The sequence below is a fragment of the Hylobates moloch genome, unplaced genomic scaffold (genome assembly GCF_009828535.3).
Source record: "Hylobates moloch isolate HMO894 unplaced genomic scaffold, HMol_V3 SCAFFOLD_7, whole genome shotgun sequence".
Lineage (NCBI taxonomy): Eukaryota > Metazoa > Chordata > Mammalia > Primates > Hylobatidae > Hylobates > Hylobates moloch.
Genome location: NW_026652282.1, coordinates 57,451,807 through 57,477,319, shown reverse-complemented (window position 1 = coordinate 57,477,319; position 25,513 = coordinate 57,451,807). Strand labels below are relative to the sequence as shown.

The 25,513-nt window shown below is 43.5% G+C and overlaps 1 protein-coding gene across 1 annotated transcript; it reads right to left on the bottom strand.

Annotated features, from left to right (window-relative positions):
• Positions 1 to 397: 397 nt before the first annotated feature.
• Positions 398 to 23,402, bottom strand: IGBP1 (immunoglobulin binding protein 1). The gene is made up of 6 exons (XM_032757119.2): positions 22,746 to 23,402; positions 22,070 to 22,363; positions 10,062 to 10,257; positions 8,297 to 8,376; positions 6,824 to 6,936; positions 398 to 886 (listed from the first exon to the last, which is right to left on the bottom strand). Exons 1-6 carry the CDS (start codon positions 22,931 to 22,933, stop codon positions 741 to 743), a joined length of 1,017 nt encoding a protein of 338 aa, XP_032613010.1. The 5' UTR covers positions 22,934 to 23,402; the 3' UTR covers positions 398 to 740.
• Between the last annotated feature and the right edge of the window lie 2,111 nt (positions 23,403 to 25,513).

The window sequence follows — 25,513 nt, the reverse complement described above, 5'->3', positions numbered from 1 at the left end:
TCTGGCCTCAGATACATACACAAGGATGACTTTTAAGAGTGCCTCCTCTCTCTCTCATTTCTTCTGGTCAAGCTAGGATGAGGTAGACAGGACTGGGAAGTAGACTACCTCCCTCTGTGGTCCATTCACCTACAGCTATAGTTTCTGAGAATAGTGCTGTGTGGCAGGGAAAGCTCTGGCTTTTATGATCTCCCCTTGTAGAGTGCTGGATTGCTTCATGGTGCAGGGTGCTACTTATATGGCTTCATATCATATGCCCAGTAGGAAGGAGAATGCCTGGGCAGATCTGATGCTGGACAAATTCACTGCCCACATCAAAGGGCATCTCCCCATAAGCCCAGAGACCCACAGCTAAATGTCCCCACTCCCCTGTCAAAAGAAGCAGCTGATAGCCATATTTCTGTACAGGCTCATGTAATAGAGCGGACTTTTATTATTTTTTCAGAGAATTCGGATAGCCATAGATTATACAGAGCCATTTCTCAGTACTCTTTTCCTTCCACTTAAGAAACTGGAGTACAACATGATAAGGATAATGCCAAAACAAGACTGCTGGCTCATATCATCTAGGGTACAAATACACACTTAATCACTTGACACTTTATTGAATGCAAAGCAAGATTTAGCATCTTTGCCTTCGTTGTACAGAGCTGAAGCGGGAGCCCAGGGAGGGGAGGACTGCACGGTTTTCCTTGGTGGGGGAGTTGTGCACCCTGCAGTCCTGTGGTGGTGTGGGAAGATCAGCCCATGTTCTGTCGGTTGCCATAGCCCCTAGGATGGGTGTCCTTCCAGTCATCCCACTCCCGGGCTCTGTGGAGTGTTTGTTCATCATCCTCTTCCTCCTTTTCTTCTTCTTCCTGTTGCTGAGCTGCTTTTCTGAATTCCTCTAAAGTGGAAAAATTAGAAAGGGAGGTGAGAAATTGAGGGAATGTTAATAAGTAACGTCAGGGGCCTCAGTTCCACTCTGAGCACAACCACATGCAATGAGAACAGGAATACAGCCAGCTGCCTACCCTGAGCCCGGCGGAAGCGGGGAGAGAACTTGCATTACCTAATATATCGCATGTTAAAAAATAGTATGAAAGGATGCTCTGAGTGGTTTCCACAAGAAGGCAAAAATCATAAAAGGTGCCCCTCAGAATGAATTCTATTTTGGAAGAGAATTCTTGCAAAAATGGCCAACACCCACCCCCCCAAGCCCCTAAACAAAAACATTACTACCACCACCAAACAACCCCTGCAATCCAAAAACAGGAAAGAAAAAATATTTATGAATTTGTGATTTGTGAGTTGCCAGGGGGGTGGGATTGCAGTTGACGTTTCCTCCTCCACCCATTTCCTTTACTATAGTCATACATAAGTTTTTGTGCATAAAATTGAAAATCACAGGGCAGTTGGACCTACCAGAAAAGAATGCCTACGTATTATTTTGCAGTGCTTGAAACAGGCTCTGAGGTCCAAATGGCACTTATCATGCAGTGTACACCCAAAAGAAATTAAACCAACTGCTGGATCTCTTTTACTTTTTTTTTTCCTTTGTGAGGTAAAGCAGCATTTTCCTGGCTACTCTGACTTTGCTCATGAGAAATAGTCTCATTACTATGAATGAAATGTGTGGGGATCTGATCTCTTCTAACAGCTCAGGAGTCTTCTTTTTTTCTGAGATAGGGTTTCTCCCTGTTGCCTAGGCTGGAGTACAGTGGTGTGATCATGGCTCACTGTAGCTTCGAACTCCTGGGCTCAAGTCATCCTCCTGCCTCAGCCTCCCGAGTAGCTGGGATTACAGGTGTGCACTGCCACACCCAGCTAATTTTTGTATTTTTAGTAGAGATGGGGTTTCACCATGTTGGTCATGCTGGTCTTGAACTCCTGACCTCGTGATCCGCCTGCCTTGGCCTCCCAAAGTGCTGGGATTACAGGCGTGAGCCACCTACATATCTTTTTTCTTCTTTTTATTTGTAACCAATCTGTGTCTTCATATTTAAAATGTATCTCTTATAGACAGCATGCAGCTAGACCTGATAATCGATCCCTGACTTCTAATTTGAAGGTTTATTCTATTTACATTTGAGGTGCTCTGGATTTGGCCATTCTATCAGGTGCATAGTGGTATCTCAGTGTTGTTTAATTTGCACTGCCCTAATGACATGATGTAGAGCATCTTGTCACATGCTGTCATCTGTATACTTTCTTTGGTGAGGTATCTGTTAACGTTTTTGGCCCACTTCTTAATCAGGCTGCTCCCTTTTTTTTTTGAGACAGGGTCTTGCTCTATCACCCAGGCTGGAGTGCAGTGGCACGATAATAGCTCACTGTAGCCTCGACCTCACAGGCTCAAGCAATCCTCCCACCTCAGCCTCCTGAGTATCTGGGACTACAGGCACGAACCATCACACTTGGCTAGTTTTTTAAAAACTTTTTTTTTTTTTTTTTTTTTTTTGTGGAGAGGGGTCTTACCATGTTGCTCAAACTGATCTTGAACTCCTGGGCTCAAGGGATCCTCTCACTTTGGCCTCCCAAAGTATTGGGATTACCAGTGTGAGCCACCACACCTGGCCTAAAACTGCTCCTTTTCTTATTGTTGGGTTTTAAGAGTTCTTTGTATATTTTGGGTAAAATATACAAAGTCCTTCATCAGATAAGTCTTTGCAAGTATCTTCTCCCAGGTTGTGGCTTGTTTTCTCATTCTCTTGATAAATTATTTTTTAAGTGGTTGCTCTAGGAAATACAATGTTCATCTTTAACTTCCCAGCCTACTTAGAGTTAAAATTATGTGATGGGGGCCAGGCGCAGTGGCTCACGCCTATAATCCCAGCACTTTGGGAGGCTGAGGCAGGCGGATCACGAGGTCAGGAGATTGAGACCATCCTGGCTAACACAATGAAACCTCGTCTCTATTAAAAATACAAAAAAAAAATTAGCTGGGTGTGATGGCGGGCGCCTGTAGTCCCAGCTACTCGGGAGGCTGAGGCAGGAGAATGGCGTGAATGGCGTGAACCTGGGAGGCGGAGCTTGCAGTGAGCCAAGATCACACCACTGCCCTCCAGCCTGGGCGACAGTGCAAGACTCCGTCTCAAAAAAAAAAAAAAAATTATGTGATGGGGGGCCTCAAGGATGGTGCACAATAATCTCAGCCTCTTGGTATTCATGCTTTTATGAAGTCCCCTCTCATACTGTATCAGGATTGGTCTATATGACCAATAGAATAGGGCAGAAGTCATATTCCAACATTAGGTTATAAAAGATATTGAGCCTTTCGATTTTGGTCATTCTCAGATCATTCACTTTGGGGAATGGAAGCTGTTGTGAGCAACCCTATGTGAGCCTCCTGTCCTCAGCCACATCGATGAGCTTGGCAGCAAATTCTCTAGTCCCATCCAAGCTTCCAGAAGACTGCAGCCCCAGCTGACAGCTTGACTGCAACCTCATGAATGTTTCTGAGCTAGGACCACCCAGTTGTTTCTGAATTCCTCACCCTCAGAAACTATGTAATACAATAAATGCTGATTATTTTAAGTTGCTAAGTTTTAGAGTAATTTGTTATACAGCAATAGACATGTATCGGTTCACATGAAACAGGAGAATCTCACAAACAAAATAGTTCCATTTACCCTGTCCTTTTTGCGATGGCTGTCACATATATTACACCTAATACATTATAAACCTCACAAGTCAATATTATAATTTTTGCTTTGAGAAGCTACGTATAGTTTTTAAAAACTGCGTTGAGGGAGATAGTCCTTTGTATTTACCCACATAATTACCATTTCTGCTGCTCTTCACTACTTGAATATTTACATTTCTATCTGATACCATTCCCCTCAGCCTGAGGAATTTCCTTCAGCATTTCTCTAATGCCAATTTTCTGGTGAAGAATTCTTTTAGCTCTCATTTATCTGAAAATGTCTTAATTTCATCTTCATTTTATGGATATTTTTCACTGGGTATAAAATTATACGTTGACAGGTTCCTCCCCCCACCACTTTGAAGCTGCTCCACCATCTCTGGCGCCCATAGTTTTTAATGGAAATTCAGCAATAATGTATATCCTTGTTCTCCTATTTGTAATGTGTACTTTATCTTTGGATGATTTCAAAATTTCCTCTTTCTCTCTGGTGTTCTGCAGTTTGACTATAATGTGCCTATGTGTGACTTTCTTTGTATTTAAACTGTTGGGGTTTGCTGACATTTCTGAATTTTGGGAAATCTTTAGCCATCGTTTCTTCAAGTTTTTCTGTTCCCTTCTTTCTCCTCTGGTACTGGCATTCCAATTGCACATACATGAGACCTTGGTACATAATTCTGCAGGCCACTGAGATACTGCTTACTTTTATCCAATCTTTTTTTTCAAATTGGATAATTTCTATTGATCTTCAAGTTAACCGACACGCTCTTCTGTCAGCAACAATCTGGTATTAAGCTCATCCAGTGACTTTACATTTTCGGATATTGTATTTTTCCATTCCAGAATTTGTGTGTATAGTTTTTATTTCTCTGCTGAGATTTCTTATCTTTTCATTAGTTACAAACATATTTTGCTCTCTGCCCTTGAGGATAAAAATAATAGCTGCTTTAAAGTCCCTGTCTGCTAATTCCAACATCTGAGTTATCTTGGGGTTGGTATCCATTGATTGCCTTTTCTTTTGAATTATGAGTCACATTTTCCTGTTTGTTTTTTTCATGTCTAATAGCTTAGGATTGAATTCTAAACGTGATAAATGATATATTGTAGAGATTCTGAATTCTGTTTCATTCCTCTAAAGAGTACTGATTTTTCATTTTAGCAGGCAATTAACTCGTCTAAAACCAAAATACCAAATTCTATCTCCCTTGCATTGGGCAACAGCTGAATGCTCTATTCAGTTATTTTAGCCTTAGTTGAGGTGCTTAAGAGTCCATTCTGTGCATGCATAGTCAGCCAGAGATTTCAGTAGGGTTTATATACAGAATCAGGGCATCTTCTCTGTGGTTCTCTCTTTTCTGGGATATCCTCCTTCATTTTTCAGTTGCTATTCACCCTGATCTCAGTTCTCTCATTCCTCAAACAGTAAGACTGCAAGTTCCTATCCAAGTTTAAGCTACCCTACATCATAGTAACTGCAGTCTGCCCACAGGTGAAAAGCTAATCCTTTCAAATTACCACTCTTCTCTTTTTGGTGCTATAGTAGAAACAGAACTGAACCTGGGAATTTGAAGGTCTGATTTTAAATCCTAGCCAGGCCACTTTAAGTCAGTTCTCAGTGACTACTTCCTCATTTTATTTATTTATTTGAGACAGGGTCTCACTCTGTCACCCAGGCTGGAGTGCAGTGGCGTGATCTTGGCTCACTACAACTTCTGCCTCCCGGGCTCACATGATCCTACCACCTCAGCCTCCCGAGTAGATGGGACTACAGGTGCATACCACTACGCTTGGCTGTTTTTTGTATTTTTGGTAGAGACGGGGTTTCGCCATATTGCTCAGGCTGGTCTTGAATTCCTGAGCTCAAGCAATCCGCCTGCCTCGGCCTCCCAAAGTGCTGGGACTACAGGTGTGAGGCACTGCGCCCAGCACATCTTATTTATTTTTATTTTTTTTCTTTTTGTTTTCACCTATTTGTCCCAGAGCACTTTCTCATCTTGAAATGAGAATAAGAATGTCTGCTTCATGAAGTTGTTAAGAGGATCAAATGAAGCTGAGCACAGTGGCTGATGCCTGTAATCTCAATGCTTTGGGAGGCTGAGGCAGGAGGATTGCTTGAGCCCAGGAGTTTGAGACCAGCTTGGAAAACACAGTGAGACTCTGTCTCTATTTTTCCTTTTTAAAAAGGATCAAATGGGATAATACATGAGATAAGGAAACTGAAGCTCAGAGGGACTAAGATATTCCATCTATTAAGTGACAGGAGGGCCAGGCACGGTGGTTCACGTAATCCCAGCACTTTGGGAGGCCGAGGCGGGCCGATCACCTGAGGTCAGGAGTTCAAGACCAGCCTGGCCAACGTGGTAAAACCCCGTCTCTACTAAAAATACAAAAATTAGCCAAGTGTGGTGGCAGGTGCCTATAATCCCAGCTACTCGGGAGGCTGAGGCAGAAGAATTGCTTGAACCTGGGAGGCGTAGGTTGCAGTGAGCCAAGATCGTGCCATTGCACTCCAGCCTGGGGGACAAGAGCGAGACTTCATCTCAGAAAAAAAAAAAAAAAAAGTGACAGGAGTTGGACTGTTCACCCAGGTCTGTCCATACTTTTTCTGTTATACCCTATTGCTTCCACCTTTTTGATGGCCACCCTCTTCATCTTCCCCTTCCAAAGACAATTCCAAGTACCCACTATGATCCAATTACCAAGTTGGGCACTAAAGGTACAGTAAGTCAAAGTCCCTGCCCTCAAGGAATTCCAAGTATCATTTCCTCCTTCTAAGTGTTGACTGCCCTTCAGCTTACACCTGCTTTTGGTGACTTTCCAGTACCTTCAGGTAGTTGGTTTTTAAAATATTTTGTTCCGTTTGTAATTGTTATCCTGTATGAGGGGCTGGCCTGATACAACCTACTCTGCCATTACCAGATGCGAACTGCTATCCATAGATTGAGTTTTTTACACAGCTGCTCTGTTTTTATGTCATGACATCTGGAGAGATTTACAAACTATGCTATCACTGTCCCCATCCTCCCATAACCATTTGCTATTTAATAATAAACATAATACTGTCTAGAATCTCTCTATTACTCAGAATCTTTGTCCCCACTATTTCTGCTCCTAAAGGGCAACTATACTTGGTAAGAACTTAATTGCCAGGGAGTAAAAGATCAGTGGTACAACTATTTCCCGCCTACCCCGTCATACCTGGTGCTGCCTTGGCTATTCCCTGATCTGGTAATGCTCCATATTTCCGATGTTGCTCATACCAGTCACTCACCGTCATAGTTGCCAGACTTGGATAACCAGCTCCAAATACTCTGCAAAAATTACACTGCATTTAGAAAACAAAAAAGAAAAAAAACACAATACTACAAAAAGTCTCTTCAACAACAAAGTCTGTGTCCATTTCAGCCTTGTTCCCTACCCAGTCAACTTCTGAGGAGTTGTACAAACTCATGGGAGGATGTGTAAAAAGAGGCATCCAGAAACGGGCATTAAAGTCAAGAGCTTTCATGAGAAGATAAATAGCCCAGGATCATCTCCCATTAAGCAATCCCAGAGGCCAATGCTCCACAAAGCAGTGAAGACACCGTGGAATGGGTATTTATAGTTGGTGACTCCGAAAGGTACAGAAAACAAGGAGACTCCTGCCACCCTAGGGAAACATATCTCAAGAACTCAGAATTACATCATAGGGAGGCAAATATGTCCTTTTGAGAATTGTAGATGAAGGCAGGAAGAGTGCCAATAATGTAATAATAAAAAAAAAAACTTTAAAGTATACAATTCTCCATTCAATTATTTTCCTTTTTTGTTTTATTTGCTTGTTTACATGTGTGCCTTTTTTTTTTTTTTTTTTTGAGATGGAGTCTCACTCTGTCGACCAGGCTGGAGGGTAGTGGGGTGATCTCAGCTCATTGTAACCTCCACCTCCTGGGTTCATGCGATTCTCCTGCCTCAGCCTCCCAAGTAGCTGGGATTACAGGTGCCCGCCAATACGCCTGGCTCATTTTTCTATTTTTAGTAGAGACGGGGTTTTGCCATGTTGGCCAGGCTGGTCTCGAACTCCTGACCTCAGGTGATCCACCTGCCTCGGCCTCCCAAAGGGCTGGGATTACAGGCATGAGCCACCACGCCCGGCCCATGTGTGCCTATTTTTAAGCTTGAGTTTGTGAAGGAAGTGTCTGAGGAAGACAGACATGGAGAAAGTTTCAGGAGAAATAATATCCCTTAGATAAAAGAACAACTTCTGTAAGTGAGATCATGACTTTTTTTTTTTTTTTTTTGAGACGGAGTCTGGCTCTTGTTGCCCAGGCTGGAGTGCAATGGCATGATCTCGGCTCACCACAACCTCCCCCTCCCAGGTTCAAGCGATTCTCCTGCCTCAGCCTCCCTAGTAGCCGGGATTCCAGGCATGTGCCACCACGCCCAGCTAATTTTGTATTTTTAGTAGAGACGGGGTTTCTCCATGTTGGTCAGACTGGTCTCGAACTCCCGACCTCAGGTGATCCGCCCGCCTCAGCCTCCCAAAGTGCTGGGATTACAGGCACGAGCCACCTCGCCCGCCCAAGATCATGACTTTTCAACACCACTCAGTCTGTGGGTCACTAATGAATTGCCACATTGAACCACAAAAGCAGAGGGCTGCAAAGCAAACCACTTTCTAGTACTACCTACTTGGCCTGGGCTGTGTTCCGAGTGAGAATGAAGGGTTTCACTGGAGGCCTTTCCTGGCGAGATGAGTTAGAAGTTGATGCCTAAGAAGGAAATTAATTATGAGAGGTGAATTTACCATTTTACCCAACCTACCATACGGGCTCTTAAGTCTTCAGGTGCTTGAAAAGCTCTGGATTCAAAATTCACTCACTTTCTATTTATCAGTCTCTAAGACATAGCAGCAGAACACTAATGGTAGAGGTTCCTTAGCTCTCCTGAGGGGGCCTCAGTACCTTGCAAAAAAGAGAGAAAGAGAAAGTTCTCCCAGGAATCATGTCACTAGAAGTAAAAAATTACTTGGCTTTAAAATACCCTGTCCAAAGAAGGAGATTCCAAAGCCCTCTTCCATGTTCCATCTAAATCCCCTGAGCTGAACTCGAAGCCCCTTTCTTCAGCCTGGCCTTCAGTTAAAAAGTTGAATCACTACCACCCTTCTTCTAAAACCTCTTCCAATGTAATTATGCACTTAATTGTCAAGAACTTCTACGGTGCTTTAGAAGTCAATGTTCCTAAATGAAAGGGAGAAGGATTGGTTAGTAGTTTCCATATAGAGGTATACAGAAAAGTTTCAAGGAACCTTGGCTTTCTAGGGGCATGCTGAAACAAAAGATGGTTAAAGAAAAGGTGCTCACTTAGTTCTAGCTCGATCACTTTCAGAACCAATTCCAATACCACATAAGAGCACATTAAAACAACACCACAACGATTACAACAAACGAACAAGAGAAAACAAAAAACCCACACACAAAGAAAGGGACAGGGCAGGACCCAGAAAAGTCCAGCCTCAAAATGCTTGAAAAGCACTCATCTAGACATGCTCAAGGGGCCTTATGACCTTAGAATACTAATTGTTCATTCTTTGATCTCTTAACATGAAGAACTAGGTTGCTATTATCCTGAAGCAAGAGCTCCTGGGCTAATTAGTACAAATCAAATTAGGAAGAGGTTTCTCTGAGGACTTAAATAAATGCCTGTGACTTCCTGATAAATTCAACCCAATTCATGTTGTGTCCTGAACCAAAGAACAAGTGGCAGCAGATACATCTCTTTTCTCCCTCTCCTCCAGTTCTACCTTTCTTCTCCATTTCCATCCTCTTCCTCTCTTCCCCTTCATTATAGACAATTTTTTTTTGAGATGGAGTCTCATTCTGTCGCCCAGGCTGGAGTGCAGTGGCATGATCTCAGCTCACTGCAACCTCTGCCTCCCAGGTTCAAGCAATTCTCCTGCCTCAGCCTCCCGAGTAGCTGGGATCACAGACGCGCACCACCACACCCGGCTATTTTTAGTAGAGGGGGTTTCGCCATGTTGGCCAGGCTGGTCTCAAACTCCGGGCCTCAAGTGATCTGCCCGCCTCAGCATTCCAAAGTGCTGGGATTACAGGCATGAGCCACTGTGGTGGCCAGTTAGCACAGATTTTAAAGGTTTAACTCCCCATGCCTTCCTTCACCAGCCACAGCTTTCCACAACCAAAACCAATTTTTATTTCAGAGACATTTCTGTCCCCCATGGTATACCACAAAATTACAAATGACTACAAGTGTGTTACAGATTAAAAAGCACTGGGGAGCACATTAAATTAAAGAGAAAGCTACCTTAGTGATCCTTCGGCCTTTCTATACTCATCTTGATAAAAACAGTGATTTTATGGAGACTTAAAAGGATCTTAATTTGATCTTCTGTAGAATACTCAAATCTCTGGCAGTAGCTTTCTTTGGCCAGGCTTACCTCTCTTGAAGAGTCTCTTTCTCTCAGGATCTTTATTTCCTGGTCAATGCTCTCAATCTCTTCTAAGCTGATATCAATCCACCTCTGAAGGTGAAGAAGATAATATTCACGAACACGCACATCATCTGCTTGACCACTTTCCACAGCAGATTTCATTGCAGACAACCTATGCTCCAACTCCTTCTTCTGCTTGTATCTGTTCCACAGAAAAGCATTACCCATGAACTTACAAATGAAGAGGTATTCCTTCAAAAGAAGGCCTCAATGAGATTTTATCTTTGCAAATGATCGGGTAGTAAGCATGCCAATTTCCACCTTGGCAGGGATATAGATTCTATATCCCAGAGATAGCCACCAGGCAGTTCCCTCAGATGACAAGTAAGGGCCCAGCAGGGGCTGAGGAGTACCTTCTGAAGCCAGAAAAATACAGAAGTAACCGGATCTCAGCAAGTCCTTTAGGGAAGATGAGTACCTTAGTCATTTGATTATACTGACCTTTACTAGGGTGGGTGCTTAGTATAGCAACACAGTGCTTCCCATGATGCTTCCATTTTGGGAATTACACCTTCAAAAAAATCATAGAATTTTAGGGGTCATTTACCTGCCGGTGATGCAGGAATGCCTTGTGAAACAGCCTAAAAAATGATCAACTCTTTTTTTCTTCTGGGCAAAACATTCCCAGCTCTTCTGGCTCATCCTTGTATCATCTGAAGACTCATAACCACCCCGGCTGCCTTTCTTTTTCAGGATGCATTCTAGTATGTCATCTGACAAATATCTACTGAGTACCTATTGTGTGACAGGCACCATTCTCAGTGCTGGAGACACAGCAGCATATAAAAGTCCTTGGTCTCATGAAGCATTCATTCCAGTGGGAGTAGACAAAAAGAAATAGATGAGTTAGGTCATGATAAGTGCTATGAAAGAGTGAAAAGTAAGGTCAAGTGCATACAGTGATGGTGAAAAAGTAGCGGTGCTATTATATACAAGGTAGTTAGAAGAGACCTCTCTGAAGAGATGACAGTGAACAAAGACTTCAGGAAAATAACTATGCCAATATCTGGAAGAGTATGCTAAGGAAGAAGGGCAAATATGAGGGCTGTGAGGTGGGAGCGTGCCTGGCCTGACATGGCTGAGAAATAACAAGGTGGCCAGTATGGCTGAGATAAAAAAAGAGTGACAGAAAATGAGGTCAGACATAGCCAGGGCCATAATGTGTAGAACCAAAATATCAAATATCATGGTATTTTGAATGGGAAAGCCACTGGAGGCTTTTGAATACATGACATGAATAGAGTGACATAAAAAGACTTTTAAAAATATGGGCCACTCTGGCTGTTGTGTGGAGTATGGGCTGTGGGGGCTATGAGGCAAGGATATAAGCAGGGAAAGCAATTAAGAGGATACTGCCACAATCCAAGTGAGAGATGGTGACCTGAAATAGGAAGGTAGTGATGGAGACAGTGGGATGTGGGTATATTTAAAATATAAAATAGATAGGATTTGTTGATTTATTGGATGTAAGAGCCTGAAGGAAAGACAGAAGTCAAGGAAAAACATCAAGATTTCCAAGAGACGTATCTTGAAATATCTCTGCTTGAAATCCCACTTTAGACTCTCCAGAATCAGATGTTCCTCTGTAGGTCTTCACCCAAATCAGGGGATCTTAAGCTGAAGTCCACAGACAGTTCAGTATGGTGGCGGTGGTCCTTGAACTCCCTCAAATTTTATACAGAACTCTACCTGTATGCTTTCTCTTTTTTTTTCGGCTGAGAAATTTTTATAGATTTTATCAAATTATCAAAGGGGCAAGGGGTCCATGACCCATGAAAAGTCAAGAACCGGCTGGGCACAGTGGCTCAGCCCTGTAATCCCAGGACTTTGGGAGGCTGAGGCGGGTGCATCATGAGGTCAGGAGATCAAGACCACCCTGGCCAACATGGTGAAACCCCATCTCTACTGAAAATACAAAAATTAGCTGGATGTGGTGGCAGGCGCCTGTAATTCCAGCTACTCAGGAGGCTGAGGCAGGAAAATTGCTTGAACCAGGGAGAGGTTGCAGTGAGCCGAGATCGTGCCACTGCACTCCTGCCTGGGCAACAGAGTGAGACTCCGTCTCAAAAAAAAAAAAAAAAAAAAAAAAAGTCAAGAACCACTGTTCTGAAAAGGCTATTATAAAAATGTTTAGGCTCTTCTCTTCCTTTTACCTAACAAGTGGACATTTACTATAATGTTACAAATAACTGACACATCATCATCCTAAGAAGCTTTTTGAGTAGAACACTACAAAGAACTACAATTCCTAGTTCAAGATATTACTTGAGAATGTTTAACTCCAGTTTCACTCCTATCCCCAACCCTCTTTCCTGGATGTACCTAAGTCACAGGAAAAAAAATAACATACGAGGACCTTAGGATGATATAATTCAGGGTAAATTCAGGGTTAGTCTAGTAGTCCTCTGAATAAGGTTCTTTTGTTTCTTTTCCCATTCTCTGCATGCTTAACGCCTAACTACTGCACTCTGCTCCTTCCTTTTCTTCTACTTCCTAGCTTCTATGACTTTGCTCATCATCTTTGTTTTTTTGTTTGTTTTTGAGACAGAGTTTCGCTCTTGTTGCCCTGGCTGGAGTGCAATGGTGCGATCTCGGCTCACTGCAACCTCCACCTCCCGGGTTCAAGTGATTCTCCTGCCTCAGCCTCCCGAGTAGCTGGGATTACAGGTGTGCACCACCATACCCAGCTAATTTTTGTTATTTTTAGTAGAGACGGGGTTTTGCCATGTTGGCCAGGCTGGTCTCAAACTCCTGACGTCAGGTGATCTGCCTGCCTTAGCCTCTCAAAGTGCATTCCAGGCGTGAGCCACCATGCCTGGCCTGCTCATCATCTTTTAAACTTCTAACTCAATACTTGTTCATTTGGGCCAGTGTTTTTAAAACTGTTTTGTCTTAGTAAAAGAACCTTTTCTTCTAATGAGAGATGCCACGGAACTCCCATAATTAATAAACAAGTAAAATTTACTTTGGTTAAATCAGGAGGGCTGCCAACACCCCCCCCCCCCCCCGCCCAGACAGGCATTGCAGTGAAATTTTAGGGCTCCAAGGAACAGATAGAAAACCACTGTCTTATAGCTTCATCACTGTTATGGATTCCCCATGGTGGGCCATTACATGGAAATACTCTCTATTACCCTAGAATCCCCTATCCTTGTAACCCTTCTGACCCTGGGCAACTTCCATTCCCTTTCTGTTCCCAAGCTGTTGAAGAGAGTTAAGGAATTAGAAACTTGTATCAAATGGGTCAACTACAAATCACTATTGTCAAACTTTGGCTGAGTGGTCACCCTTGCTCAGCCATCCTTTTGTTCATCTTTTGTGAAGACTATTATCACCATCGCACTCACCAGATGGCCAGCCAATGTAGAATTCAATTTCCCTCTTCACCATAAAATCTCTGTAACTGGCCAAGGACGGTGGCTCACGCCTGTAATCCCAGCACTTTGGGAGGCCGAGGCAGACGAATCGCCTGAGGTCGCGAGTTCGAGACCAGCCTGACCAACAAGGAAAAACCCCATCTCGGCTGGGCGCAGTGGCTCACGCCTGTAACCCCCGCACTTTGGGAGGCCGAGGTGGGCAGATCACAAGGTCGGGAGATCAAGACCATCCTGGCTAACACGGTGAAACCCCAACTCTACTAAAAATACAAAAAATTAGCCGGGTTTGGTGGCGGGCGCCTGTAGTCCCAGCTACTAGGAGGCTGAGGCAGGAGAATGGGTGGAACACGGGAGGTGGAGGTTGCAGTGAGCCGAGATCGCGACATTGCACTCCAGCCGGGGCAACAAGAGCGAAACTGTCTCAAACTATCTCAGAAAAAAAAAAAAAAACAACACTCTATAACTTCACTCTTCCTCTTTTACTGTTGCCTTTAAGGAGCTGATACTGTCTCTACCAAGCCATTTCCAAGGTAATGTCTTTGGTTTTTTTTGTTTTGGTCTCACTTTGTTGCCCAGGCTGCAGTGCAGTGGTGTGATGAAAGCTCACTTTGGCCTCCAGCTCCTGGGCTCAAGTGATCCTCTCACCTCAGCCTCCTGAGTAGCTAAGACTACAGGCGCACATCACCATGCCCAGCTAATTTTTATTTTTTTTGTAGAGACGGGGTCTCACTACATTGCCCAGGCTGATCTTGAACTCCTGCCTCAAATGACCCTCCCGCCTCAGCCTCCCAAAGTGCTGCGATTAAAGGCACAAGCCACTGTGCCCAACCAAAGGTAATGTCTTTACCACTCCACTTTTGTTATCAATCTAGTACCCCCCCCACATTCTTCCAGGCCTCACTCTATTTATTGATCATCCTCCTGGTCATTAGCAGCTAGTTTTTCACTCTACTGGTGCCTTTCCCCTGTCTTAGAAACACTTTCCCTCAACTCATTTTTCTACCCTTTCAAATGATCACTCTTCTCTTTATTTTTGAGACAGGGTCTCTACTCTGTCACCCAGGCTGGAGTACAGTGGTGCAATCACAGCTCACTGCAGCCTCAACTTCTCAGACTCGAGCCATCCTCCAACCTCAGCATCCTGAGTGGCTGGGACTACAGGTGTGCACCACCACCCAGCTAATTTTTGTATTTCTTGTAGAGACAGGGTTTTGCCATACTGCCCAGGCTGGTCTCGAACTCCTAGACTCAAACAATCTGCCCGCCTTGGCCTCCTGAAGTGCTGGGATTACAGGAATAAGCCACCACACCTGGCCTACTCTTCTCTTTTCTATGCTACAGTGGGAATGATACTAAAACTGGGAATTTGAAGACCTGGGTTTAAATCCTAACCTAGCTACTTACTAGCTATGTTAACTTTGGGCAATTCAATTCTCAGAGCCCCCCCCTTTTTTTAATCTCTAAAATGGGGATAAGAATGTCTATTTCATGGGATTGTTAAAAGGATCAAATGGAAAAACACACATCAAAGTGCTTTGTAAGCAGCAATACACTGTTAGCTGATAAAGAAATTGAGGCTGGGGGGGGTTGCTAAATGATGCCACATCTATTAAGTGGTAGAAATTGGATTAGTTACCCCAGGTCTGACTCCTAAGTCTAGGCTTTTTCCGCTACAGCATTTTGCTTCCATCTTTTTTATGACCACTCTGTCTCTCCCAAAGACACCTCCAGATACCTACTATGATCCAATTACTGGGTTAAGCACCAAGGGATGCAATTATATACAATGATATAATTAGTATACTGAGATACAATCAGTCAAGGTCTCTGACCTTGAGGAGTTTCAAGTCTAGAGACTGGCAGATAGTTATACTGTGATAAGTAACATGAACTAAATGCCATGGTATCTGGGAGGGAAGATAATTAGGGAAAGGCTTCAAAGAGGACATAACATTTGTTTTCTCTTTTCCAGGCTCCTATAAGTACCTGTACCTTACTGAGTTTCTTTTTTTTTTTTTTTTTTGCAACGGGGTCTTGCTCTGTTGCCCAGGCTAGAGTGCAGTGGTGCAATCTCGGCTCATTGCAACCTCTGCCTCCCGGGTTCAAGCGATTCTCCTGCCACAGCCTGCCGAGTAGCTGGGATTACAGGTGCCCACCACCAGGCCCAGCTAAATTTTTTTGTATTTTTAGTACAGACGGACTTTCACCATCTTGGCCAGGCTGGTCTTGAACTCCTGACCTCATGATCTACCCACCTCATGATCTCCCAAAGTGCTGGGATTACAGGCGTGAGAGACCGCGCCCGGCCACCTTACTGAGTTTCTGATTGCTCTTTCCTTCCTCTTCCTTCTCCCTTAACTTGCCCCAAAGTTTTATCTTTGACTTTTTTTCTGTCTACATGTTTTTCCTTGGCAAACTCATCTACACCAACGAAAGCAGAGGCCTCCTAAATTTTTCACATCAGTCACAAAACAGTCTCATAAATTTTACTTGCACATTTCAAGTAAATGTGTCTATGGAAATAACTATCCAGTTGTCACTTTAGGACCTAAATTGAGTAAATCCAAAACTAGACTCATTACTTACCCAGCGTCCACTTCTCTATTTCTCTCAAAAGGATGGAGGTGCTGTTACTCAACCAGATTCATGCTCCTCAAATATGGGAAATAGAGGACATATATGAAGAAATAGGTTTTGAGAGAGAGGACATACCATTCAGGTGTTTTATGTAAGATGGCCTCAGTATCTAAAGGCATGGGTTGGGGGACTTCCAGAAAGTAAATAAGGATGTGAGTAATTTGTTTTCTAACCATGTAAACTATTCTTGCAAAAGTAGTATCTCTGATAGCTATAACTTCATTTTTTATCACTTCTTCCTATTTGAAGTACTATTATAACATGCTAACTTGTATTTCTCCCTCTGCCTCTCTTCTTTTTCAGTATTTTATATACACATCACTTCTTCATGCAGAGCTGCAACCATACTCCTCTTAGCTTCTGCCAAACCAGACTATTATATAGTCTTTGAACATACCTAAATATACCCTGGCTTTGGGCTTTTGTTCATCTTGTTTCTCCTGCTTGTCAACAATAAGCATTGCTTGAGGAACTTCTATATGCCAAGCTCTATGGCAGGCATAACATAGTGAACAAGAAATGGCTTGTGCCCTCATAGAGTATATACTGTAGTAGGGGAGAGAGACAAAACTCAGAAAGACACATGAAATGACTGCACATAAGTGCCAAGAAGGAAACAAACATGAAGCAAAGAGAGAATAATAGTTGTTAACTACTTAAAGAGACTGATCTGGAAAGGCCTGAGGAATGACATTTAAGCTGAGACCTAGAGGATGAAGAATTAGCCATATGAAGAGCATTCCATGCAAAGAGAACTGCACACACAGAGATTCTATAGAGGGACAGAGCTGGGTCTATTCAAAGAACTGAAAGACGGTCATTGTGGCTGGAGTCTAGTGAACGAGGGGAGAATGATACATGGTGAGACTGAAAAGAGGCAGGCAGCAGATCACACAAAGCCTTGGAGCTGATTTGTCTATCTCAGATGAGAAATGTTGGTAGCCTAGACTGAGGTATGATAGTGGAGATGGAGAGAAATAGAAGGATAGAAGATACCTTTTGTAGCTAAAATGGACAGGCCTTTGCTGATGGACTGGATGTGAACATTCAGAAAAAGGGAGGAATTGAAGCTAAATCCTAGGTTTCTGGTTTAAAAACCTAAGTCAATGGTGGTACACTTACTGAGATGGGTGAGGAGGCACATTTGGGGGTTAAAAAGCCAAGAGTTCAAGGTATGACATGTCTGTGAAACACCCATAAAGGAAGGATGTTGCAAGTATGGGTCTGAAGGTCAGGAGAGGTCTGGGCTAGTGATACGAATGTGGGAGACATTAGTATAAAGTTAGGTGTTGATATCTGTCAGGCATTTAAGAAAAACGTTCAAAGCGGCAGGCCAAAGAAATGCAAATCAAAACAACAGATACTTTCTGTTTGCCCAATTTTCTTTTTTTTCTTTTCTTTTCTTTTTTTTTTTTTTTTTTTTTTTTTTTTTTTTGAGACGGAGTCTCGCTGTTGTCAGCCCAGGCTGGAGTGCAATGGTGCGATCTTGGCTCACTGCAACCTCCACCTCCTGGGTTCCAGCAATTCTCCTGCCTCAGCCTCCCAAATACCTGAGATTACAGGCACCCGCCACCACGCCTGGCTAATTTTTGTATTTTTAGTAGAGATGGGGTTTTGCCATGCTGGCCAGGCTGGTCTCGAACTCCTGATCTCAGGTGATCCACCCGCCTCAGGCTCCCAAAGTGAACCATTGCGCCCGGCCACCCAGTTGGATTTTCTGAGTATTAACACCCAAGACAAATGCAGTGGAACATATTCTGAAACTCTGTTATTGTAGAAAGCAACACTTTTACCACATATCAAGAGCCTCAAAATATTCAAACACTTTGACCTAGTCACTGGCTCTAGAAATCTACCCTAAGGAAACAGTGACAGATGCATTTAAAGATGTTTGTTTATAGCATTACTCAGAATAGCAAAAAACCAGTGTCTAAATATTTGACAATAACAGATTAGTTTAAATAATTATGGTACAACTAGAGCATGGAACATTCAATATCATGGTTTCAAAAGACACGAGGAAATGCTCATGGTATAATGTTAGGTTAAAAAAAAACAGGATAAAAAGCTATAGTTACAGCATTCCAAATTTATTAGCTTAAATAACTATATAACTGAAAGGAAACACATCAGAAAGTTAACAATGATCATCTATGAGTGCTAGGATTGAGGCTTTTTTATTTAAAAAATATTCTTCTGTTTTGCAAACTTTCTACAATGAGCACTATTACATTCAGGAAAATCTTTTTTTTTTTTTTTTTTTTTTTGAGACAGGGTCTCGCTCTGTCACCTAGGCTGGAATACAATGGTGCGATCACAGCTCACTGCAGCCTCAACCTCCAGGGGCTCAAGTGATCCTCCCAGCTCAGCTCAGCCTCTGGAGTAGCTGAGACTACAGGCCTGTGCCACCACACCTGGCTAATTTTTTATTTTTACTTTTTTTGGTACAGACAGAGTCTTATTTTGTTGCCTAGGCTGGTCTTGAACTCCTGGGCTCAAGTAATCCTCCTGCCTTGGCCTCCCAAAGAGTTGGGATTACAGGCATGAGCCACCGCGCTCAGCCTAATTTCTATTTTTAACCATCCTTTAAGACTCATCTCAAAAACCATTTATGTTCTTTTTTTTGAGACACAGTCTCAATCCATTACCCAGGCTGGAGTGCAATGGCACAGTCTTGGCTCACTGCAGCCTCCAACTCCCAGGCTCAGGCGATTCTGCTCCCTCAGCCTCCCGAGTACCTGAGATTACAGGAGTGCATCATCACCCCCGGCTATTTTTTTTTTTTTTTTTGCAGAGATGGCGTTTTGCCATGTTGACCAGGCTGGTCTTGAACTCCTGACCTCAAGTGATCCACCCACCTCAGCCTCCCAAAGTGTTGGGATTACAGGCGTGAGCCACGGCGCCTGGTGTCAAATGCCATTATGTTCTGAAACCTTTTCTTCATCCCTCCAACCAGATGTGACCACTCCTTCATCTTTCTCTTGCATTTTTTTTTTTTTTTTATAATTATTTGGATACCAAACTCACTGTTTAAACTACCTATTATCTGCTGACAGGCTGCCCCCAACTTCTTACAAAGGACAGGATGTTAAATTCCATTTCATATCAGTCTAGCCCATATCCTCAGTCACTCACTATCCCCTAACTTTATTATTCCTCATAGTCCTTACCAGCAGAAATTACATTATTTACTAGCTTACTGTTTGTCTCTACTACCAGAATAAAAGCTCCATAGCAGCACTGACTTCATCTGGTTCTCTAACACCTAGAACAGCTCCTAGCACACAGGAAGGAATTAATAAATATTTCTGAATAAATAAATCATCTTCAGCTCTCTAGACCAAGCCTCGCCTCTGAGCTTCAGACTAACAGACACCTCTACTTATCTCCTAGGCACCTTAACCTCAACATGTTTCAATACTAAATTCATAGTCTCCCCTTCCCCGATCTTCTCTTCTTCCTCTTTCCCCATCTCAATAAATTTCACAGCCATCCACCTAAATCAGAAACATGGACATCTTTCCTTGCTGCTTCCTTCTATCCCACCTCCCACAACCAATTGATCACCAGGTTTCCTGTAGATTCAACCCTCCTAAATATATTCCCCCATCCCTCTACCATTGCAATAGTAAACCCTAGTCACCTTTGTGACTTAACTGGGTCTAATCTTTTCCCTCATTTTTTCCTAACTGCTGTTAGAGTATACTAGCTAAAATGCAAATGTGATCATGCTACTATTTGAAAAGAAACAGCCAGGGCGCAACGGCTCACACCTGTAATCCAAGCACTTTGGGAGCCCGAGGTGGGTAGATCACCTGAGATCAGGAGTTCGAGACCAGCCTGGCCAGCATGGCAAAACCCCATCTCTACTAAAAATACAAAAATCAGCCGGGCATGGTGGCAGGTGCCTGTAATCCCAGCTACTCGAGAGGCTGAGGGATAAAAATTGCTTGAACCCAGGAGGTGGAGGTTGCAGTGAGCCGAGATTGCACTATTGCACTCCAGCCTGGGTGACAAGAGTGAAACTCTGTATAATAATAATAATAATAATAATAATAATAATAATAATAAAGAAAAAAGAAACAGAACTCTTCAGTGGATCTCAGTCACCAGAGTAAGCTCTTTGGCATGTCCTACCTAATAGCAGCTGACATTTATAGAAGACTCACCACGTGCCAGATATTGTGCTGTTTTATGTGATTTTTCCCATTTGTGCTTATTAACCCTGAGATAGGTACACATGCATCTCAACTTACAATGGGGCTACATCCCAATAAATCCATCATAAATGGAAAATATGGTAAGTTGAAAACGCATTTAATACACCTTATTGAACATCATAGCTTAGCCTAGTTTACCTTCAACATGCTCAGAACACTTATATTAGCCTACAGTTGGGCAAAATCATCTAACACAAGGCCTATTTTATAATAAAGTGTTGAATAACTCATGTAATTTATTGATGTTCCCCTGACTGTGTATTGCTTCTGCACCAATATAAAGTTAAAAAATTCTAAGACAAGCCATCGCAAATCAGGGACCATCTGTACCATTAATACTTAGATTTCACATATGAGGAAGCTGAGGCTCAGTTAGGTTAAATAACTTCCCCAAAGTCCAACAGATTATAAGTAAAGCTGGGTCTCAAACCCAGGTCTCTGACTCTACGACCCATACTCTTAGCCACAAATAGTAATAGTTGACTTTGAGTGTTTACTGTGTCAAACATTGTGCTAACTGCTTTATATGTATTTCTCTTTTAATCCTCATCAACTACTTTATGAGGAAGGACCTATTATTATCTGAATTTTGCAGCTGGGGAAATTAAGGTACTGAAAGATTAAATAACTTACCAAAAATCACAGTGATTAATCACAGTGGTCGAGCTGGGATTCAAACACCTTACAAAATTCTCAGCAACAAGTTTCTCTTCACGTTCCTCACATCCCAGGCTCTCCTTGATGTGGACCCTACGACATTCTTCAGTATCATTCCTTCCCCCTTACCACCCTCTTTGTGTTCTACCGTCACCTAATTGCTTATAGCTGCTGTTTTCGGCCTACACATCTCCACTCACCACTGTTTCTTTAATGCCTCTGTGGCTTCACTAAGGCTTTACATACTCCGCTGGCTAATGCCCTCCTCTCCTCTTCCTCTGGATATTCCTATTTACCCTTAAAGAACTCAGCACAGGAGTCACCTCTTCCAGGGAGCTTTCTCCTCTCTCCTGCTCCCTTTGGTTAGGTGCCCTTCCTGTCTGCTCTCATAGTACCTTGTGCATCCCTCCATAACATCCGTTTATATTGATATTCTGTTTCTATGCCCGTTTTCCTCACCAGATTGTATGCTCCTCCAAGGCAAGGACCACTCATACTCACACAAATACCTATACAGTTTGTATTCCCAGTGCCTAGCACAGTTCCTAGACATCATGACCACCCATTAAATGTTGTTTAAAAAACAAACAACAACAAAAAAACCTAAGAAAGTAAGCAATTTTTCCAAGGTCACACGATGAAGCTGTGCCAGGACTAAGATCAGTTCAGGATGTTACACATCTACTCCACTAGTCTGAACAGAGCTCCTCAATCAGTGGACCATAAAATGGCCTAGCTTTGCCTTTCAGAGACATCTACCCCACTGTACCATATGAACATTGCTATGATGTGATGTGGAAAAGGTTGGGAGACACTCTGCTAAACTACATTGCTGCTGTTGGCAACCATAAGGTAGTAGGGGTCTGATAAGTAGGTATAATCATCTCAACAAAAGCAGAGGCTTCTTGAAAAACTCAGGAAAGTTTGCTCTCCCCAGGGCCTATGCTCAATAAGAACCAAGAAAGTGACCCACACCATTCTGGCCCCCCACCACCCGCCAAGAAAGCATGCCCCCGAAAAGCACTGCCATTGGGCAGCCCTCATATTATAGCTATTGACCCACCTCTGTATTTTAGCCTGTCTTTGAGATGCCATAGCAACGAGGCTAGGATAAGCCATGGAGGAATTGACAGTGTGATTTTCAGCAGAGTTGTTCATGGTTTTGGGCAGCTCAAACTCTGCCACATGATAGCAATGGCACTGAGTTAAGTAGTTTATAAAATGTTCTCGAGCCCGCTGCAAATGATCTAGACGCTTGCTGGGGTTGACTTGTTTCATGGTGAGGGCTCCTTGAAACGCTGACACCAACAGGTACTTCAGGTCGGTGGAAGCAATCTCTTCCAAATCTTCATTTCGGCTGGAAGAGCAAAAAGGAGGCAGTGAAGCCTGACTAGGCATTCAAATTGTGGCCCTTGCTTTCTGGGGGACGGAGTGGGAGGCTGGGCTGGGAGTGGAGCAGAGGGAGGCACGGGGAACAGCGGCCAGTTTCACTCAATTAAAGTGGCTGAGCGCTCACACCCAATGCCTATGCAATCAGCAGACGCTAGGAAGCAGAGTCGTGAGATACCAACCATCTGGGAAGAGGTGGGGAATGTAAACAATGTACACAAGATCGCAGTGGTAAGTAGGAACGAAAGGTTCTCACTACTAAAGGTCCCCTCCACTCAGGCGCAATGGCTCCACCCTTGGTAACCATTATTACCTTCGTTCTCAGCCATTATTACTATCTTCCCCCATACCTGAACAAGTCGAGCTGCGATAACATTTCGGCAGCCTTCTCAAGGAGGTCCAGGCCCTTGAACACCTTCTCCTGGACTATCCGGGAACCGGCGGGTTCAGTCGCTACTTCTACTTCGTCCAGTAACTGTTTACCGGTTTCGAACAGCTCGGGGAGCCGCGGCAGTTGTAACTCGTCCTCAGCAGCCATTTTGGGGAGAGAGGAACCCGGAAGATCTCTTTTCCGGGGTCAAAGGCAACCTTGATAAAGAAGAACTAGGCGAGCGCGGACAAAACCGGAAGAGGCACCTCATTGGTCCAGTAGCTTCACTGTTAACAAAGCATCAAAGGACTTCCGGGAGCCGCTGTTAGCCGGCCCTGGCAACCATTTCCATAGACTCATTTTACCAGACAGGCCGTTACAAGTCGTAGGCATCTGTTAAAAGCAAACAAACAAGCAAAACCCTATGCGCTGTTTTACCATGAGCTCCTTGTCGCCGACACGGGGCTGAGAAGTTCTGTGGGCTCTGAAGCCCGGGTGAGGCGAGGCGGAATTCGGAGCGCGAGGAGTGCGGACGAGCGAGTGCGCTTTAGGAGCCGGTCAGGCGCGCCCCTTACCTCGCCAGTAGCTCCCTAGGTTGAGGAGTCCAGGGACTCCAGCTGCCGCACCACTCCCACGGTTTGAAGATCCGGTCGCTTGAGCGCGAAGTGCAAGTAGCGCCCCCCTGCGGCTTCGGTCCACCCACCAGATGGAGCTCCGGGTTCCTCCGAGCCAATCCTCTCCCGTCCTCTTTCCCCTTCACCCCACACACGCCTACGACCCGTAGGCCGACGTCCGGTGGAGCCCCCCTCAGCAAGATTGGTAACCTGTAACTCCGGTCACCGTACAGCCGGCTTCCCTTCGTGCACTTAGTTCCTACGTCAAATGTTATTTCTGTGCAACCTTCCTTGTCTCCCTACCGCCTTCCACCCTGTGCCCTTCAGCCGCCAAGTCTGGGTTTCTTCTATGCATCTCTATCATGGCACCTACCACGCTGTATAATTGCTAGTGACTTACAAATCTCTCTTATCAGAATGAATTTGACTCATCTTTGCACCACTCTGGCTAGCCTGAGTACTCAGTATCAGTCATTATCTGAATAAAAAAAAAGTGATCAGTTTGGAAAGCAGCCAACTTATGCAGAACAGCATTGTTCAGTAGGTAGTTACTAGCTACATGTGGTTACTAAGCACTTGAAAGTGGCTATTTTGAATCGAGATGTGCTGCAAGTGTAAAAAACACCCCAGATTTCAAAGACATTTAAAAAAAAGAATGAAAAATGTAAATACTTTTTACATGGACTACATGTTGAAATGATAGTCTTTTGGATATGCTGGATTAAATATATTATTAGAATTAATTGTGCTTGTTTCTTTTCACTTTGTAAATGTGCCTGCCAGATAATTTAAAACTATATTTGTAGCTCCCATTATATTTCTACTGGACAGAACTGATGGAAAATATAATTTCAGGACTTCAAAGAAGGGACGTCATTGTTTTGAACAAAGCAATATAAATACATACTGATTACCTTAGGACGTAGCCTGAACTGTCCTAGGAGATTTAAGTAGCAGGCACACTGTCTACCCCTGAAAATAAACTTTTAAACTAGTATTTTAAACTACATATCGTTGAGAAGAAAAAAAGCTTCATTAAAAAACAACTAGAGGGCAATATAGGACAGTATGAAATAGGTGATATGTTGTATTGCACCGGCTGTTGGAAAACCAAGAAAGGGCAAGTCATTCCATGCTAGTAGTAGTTCAGAAGGCTTCTTAGACATGACATGCAGTCACATAGAAGAATGTCAAAGTTTAAAGGGAACCCCCAAAATCGAAGGAAAAACTTGAGACCAGAAAGGTTAAGGGACTTGCCCAGCCAGTTTGTGACAAAGTCAGTGACTTCTGAGTTCAATTGTTTCTACTCCATTAGCCTTCAGTTGGGTAGGATTTAGAAAGATGAAGACCTTTAATGTGGGACAGATTGAAGCCCCAAACTAGAACAGTGCTTCCTAAGAGGGAGAGGAGACTGTGGCATACATGGAGGTTGAAAAAGCTTCCCAGGTGATTCTAATAAACCTTCCCTTGCAACCCCTGCTTTATAGACTAAGAAGGAAGTGAGGCTTTGGCGAATTACCTATTTGGTTTATCTGACACCTCTAGTAAACTGACCTTTCAGGGTGAGGCTTGGCAGGGAATATAAAGAAGAAAAAGATAGTACTTGTGGAGGAGACTTAGAAATGTAGTAATTGTGAGAGTAAAGATAATTTGCTTCTCTGCATTTGCTTGGATTAAAACATGTCTTTACTGTTACTTAAGAGGAAAAAAATATGCACAATCTTGATTTGGTCTTAAACTTTGTGAGCCATTTTTTATGGCTTTCAAAATTAGTCTTTTAGTCTCAGCTAGTTGGGGGACTTGAGACAGGGTCTCACTCTGCCACCCAGGCTGGAGTGCTGGAGTGCGTTGGCACGATCTTGGCTCACTGCAAACTCCGCCTCCTGGACCCAAGTGATCCTCTACCCTCAAGTCCCCCAACTAGCTGAGACTACAGGTGCAAGCCACCACTCCTGGCTAATTTTTGTATTTTTTTGTAGAGGCGGGGTTTCGCCATGTTGCCCAGGCTGATCTCAAACTCCTGAGGTCAAGCGATCCACCCGCTTCACCATCCCAAAGTGTTGGGATTACAGACGTGATTCGCTGTGCCCAGCCAAAATGACAGTCTTTATGGGGGATGCCAATTACTTTCAGA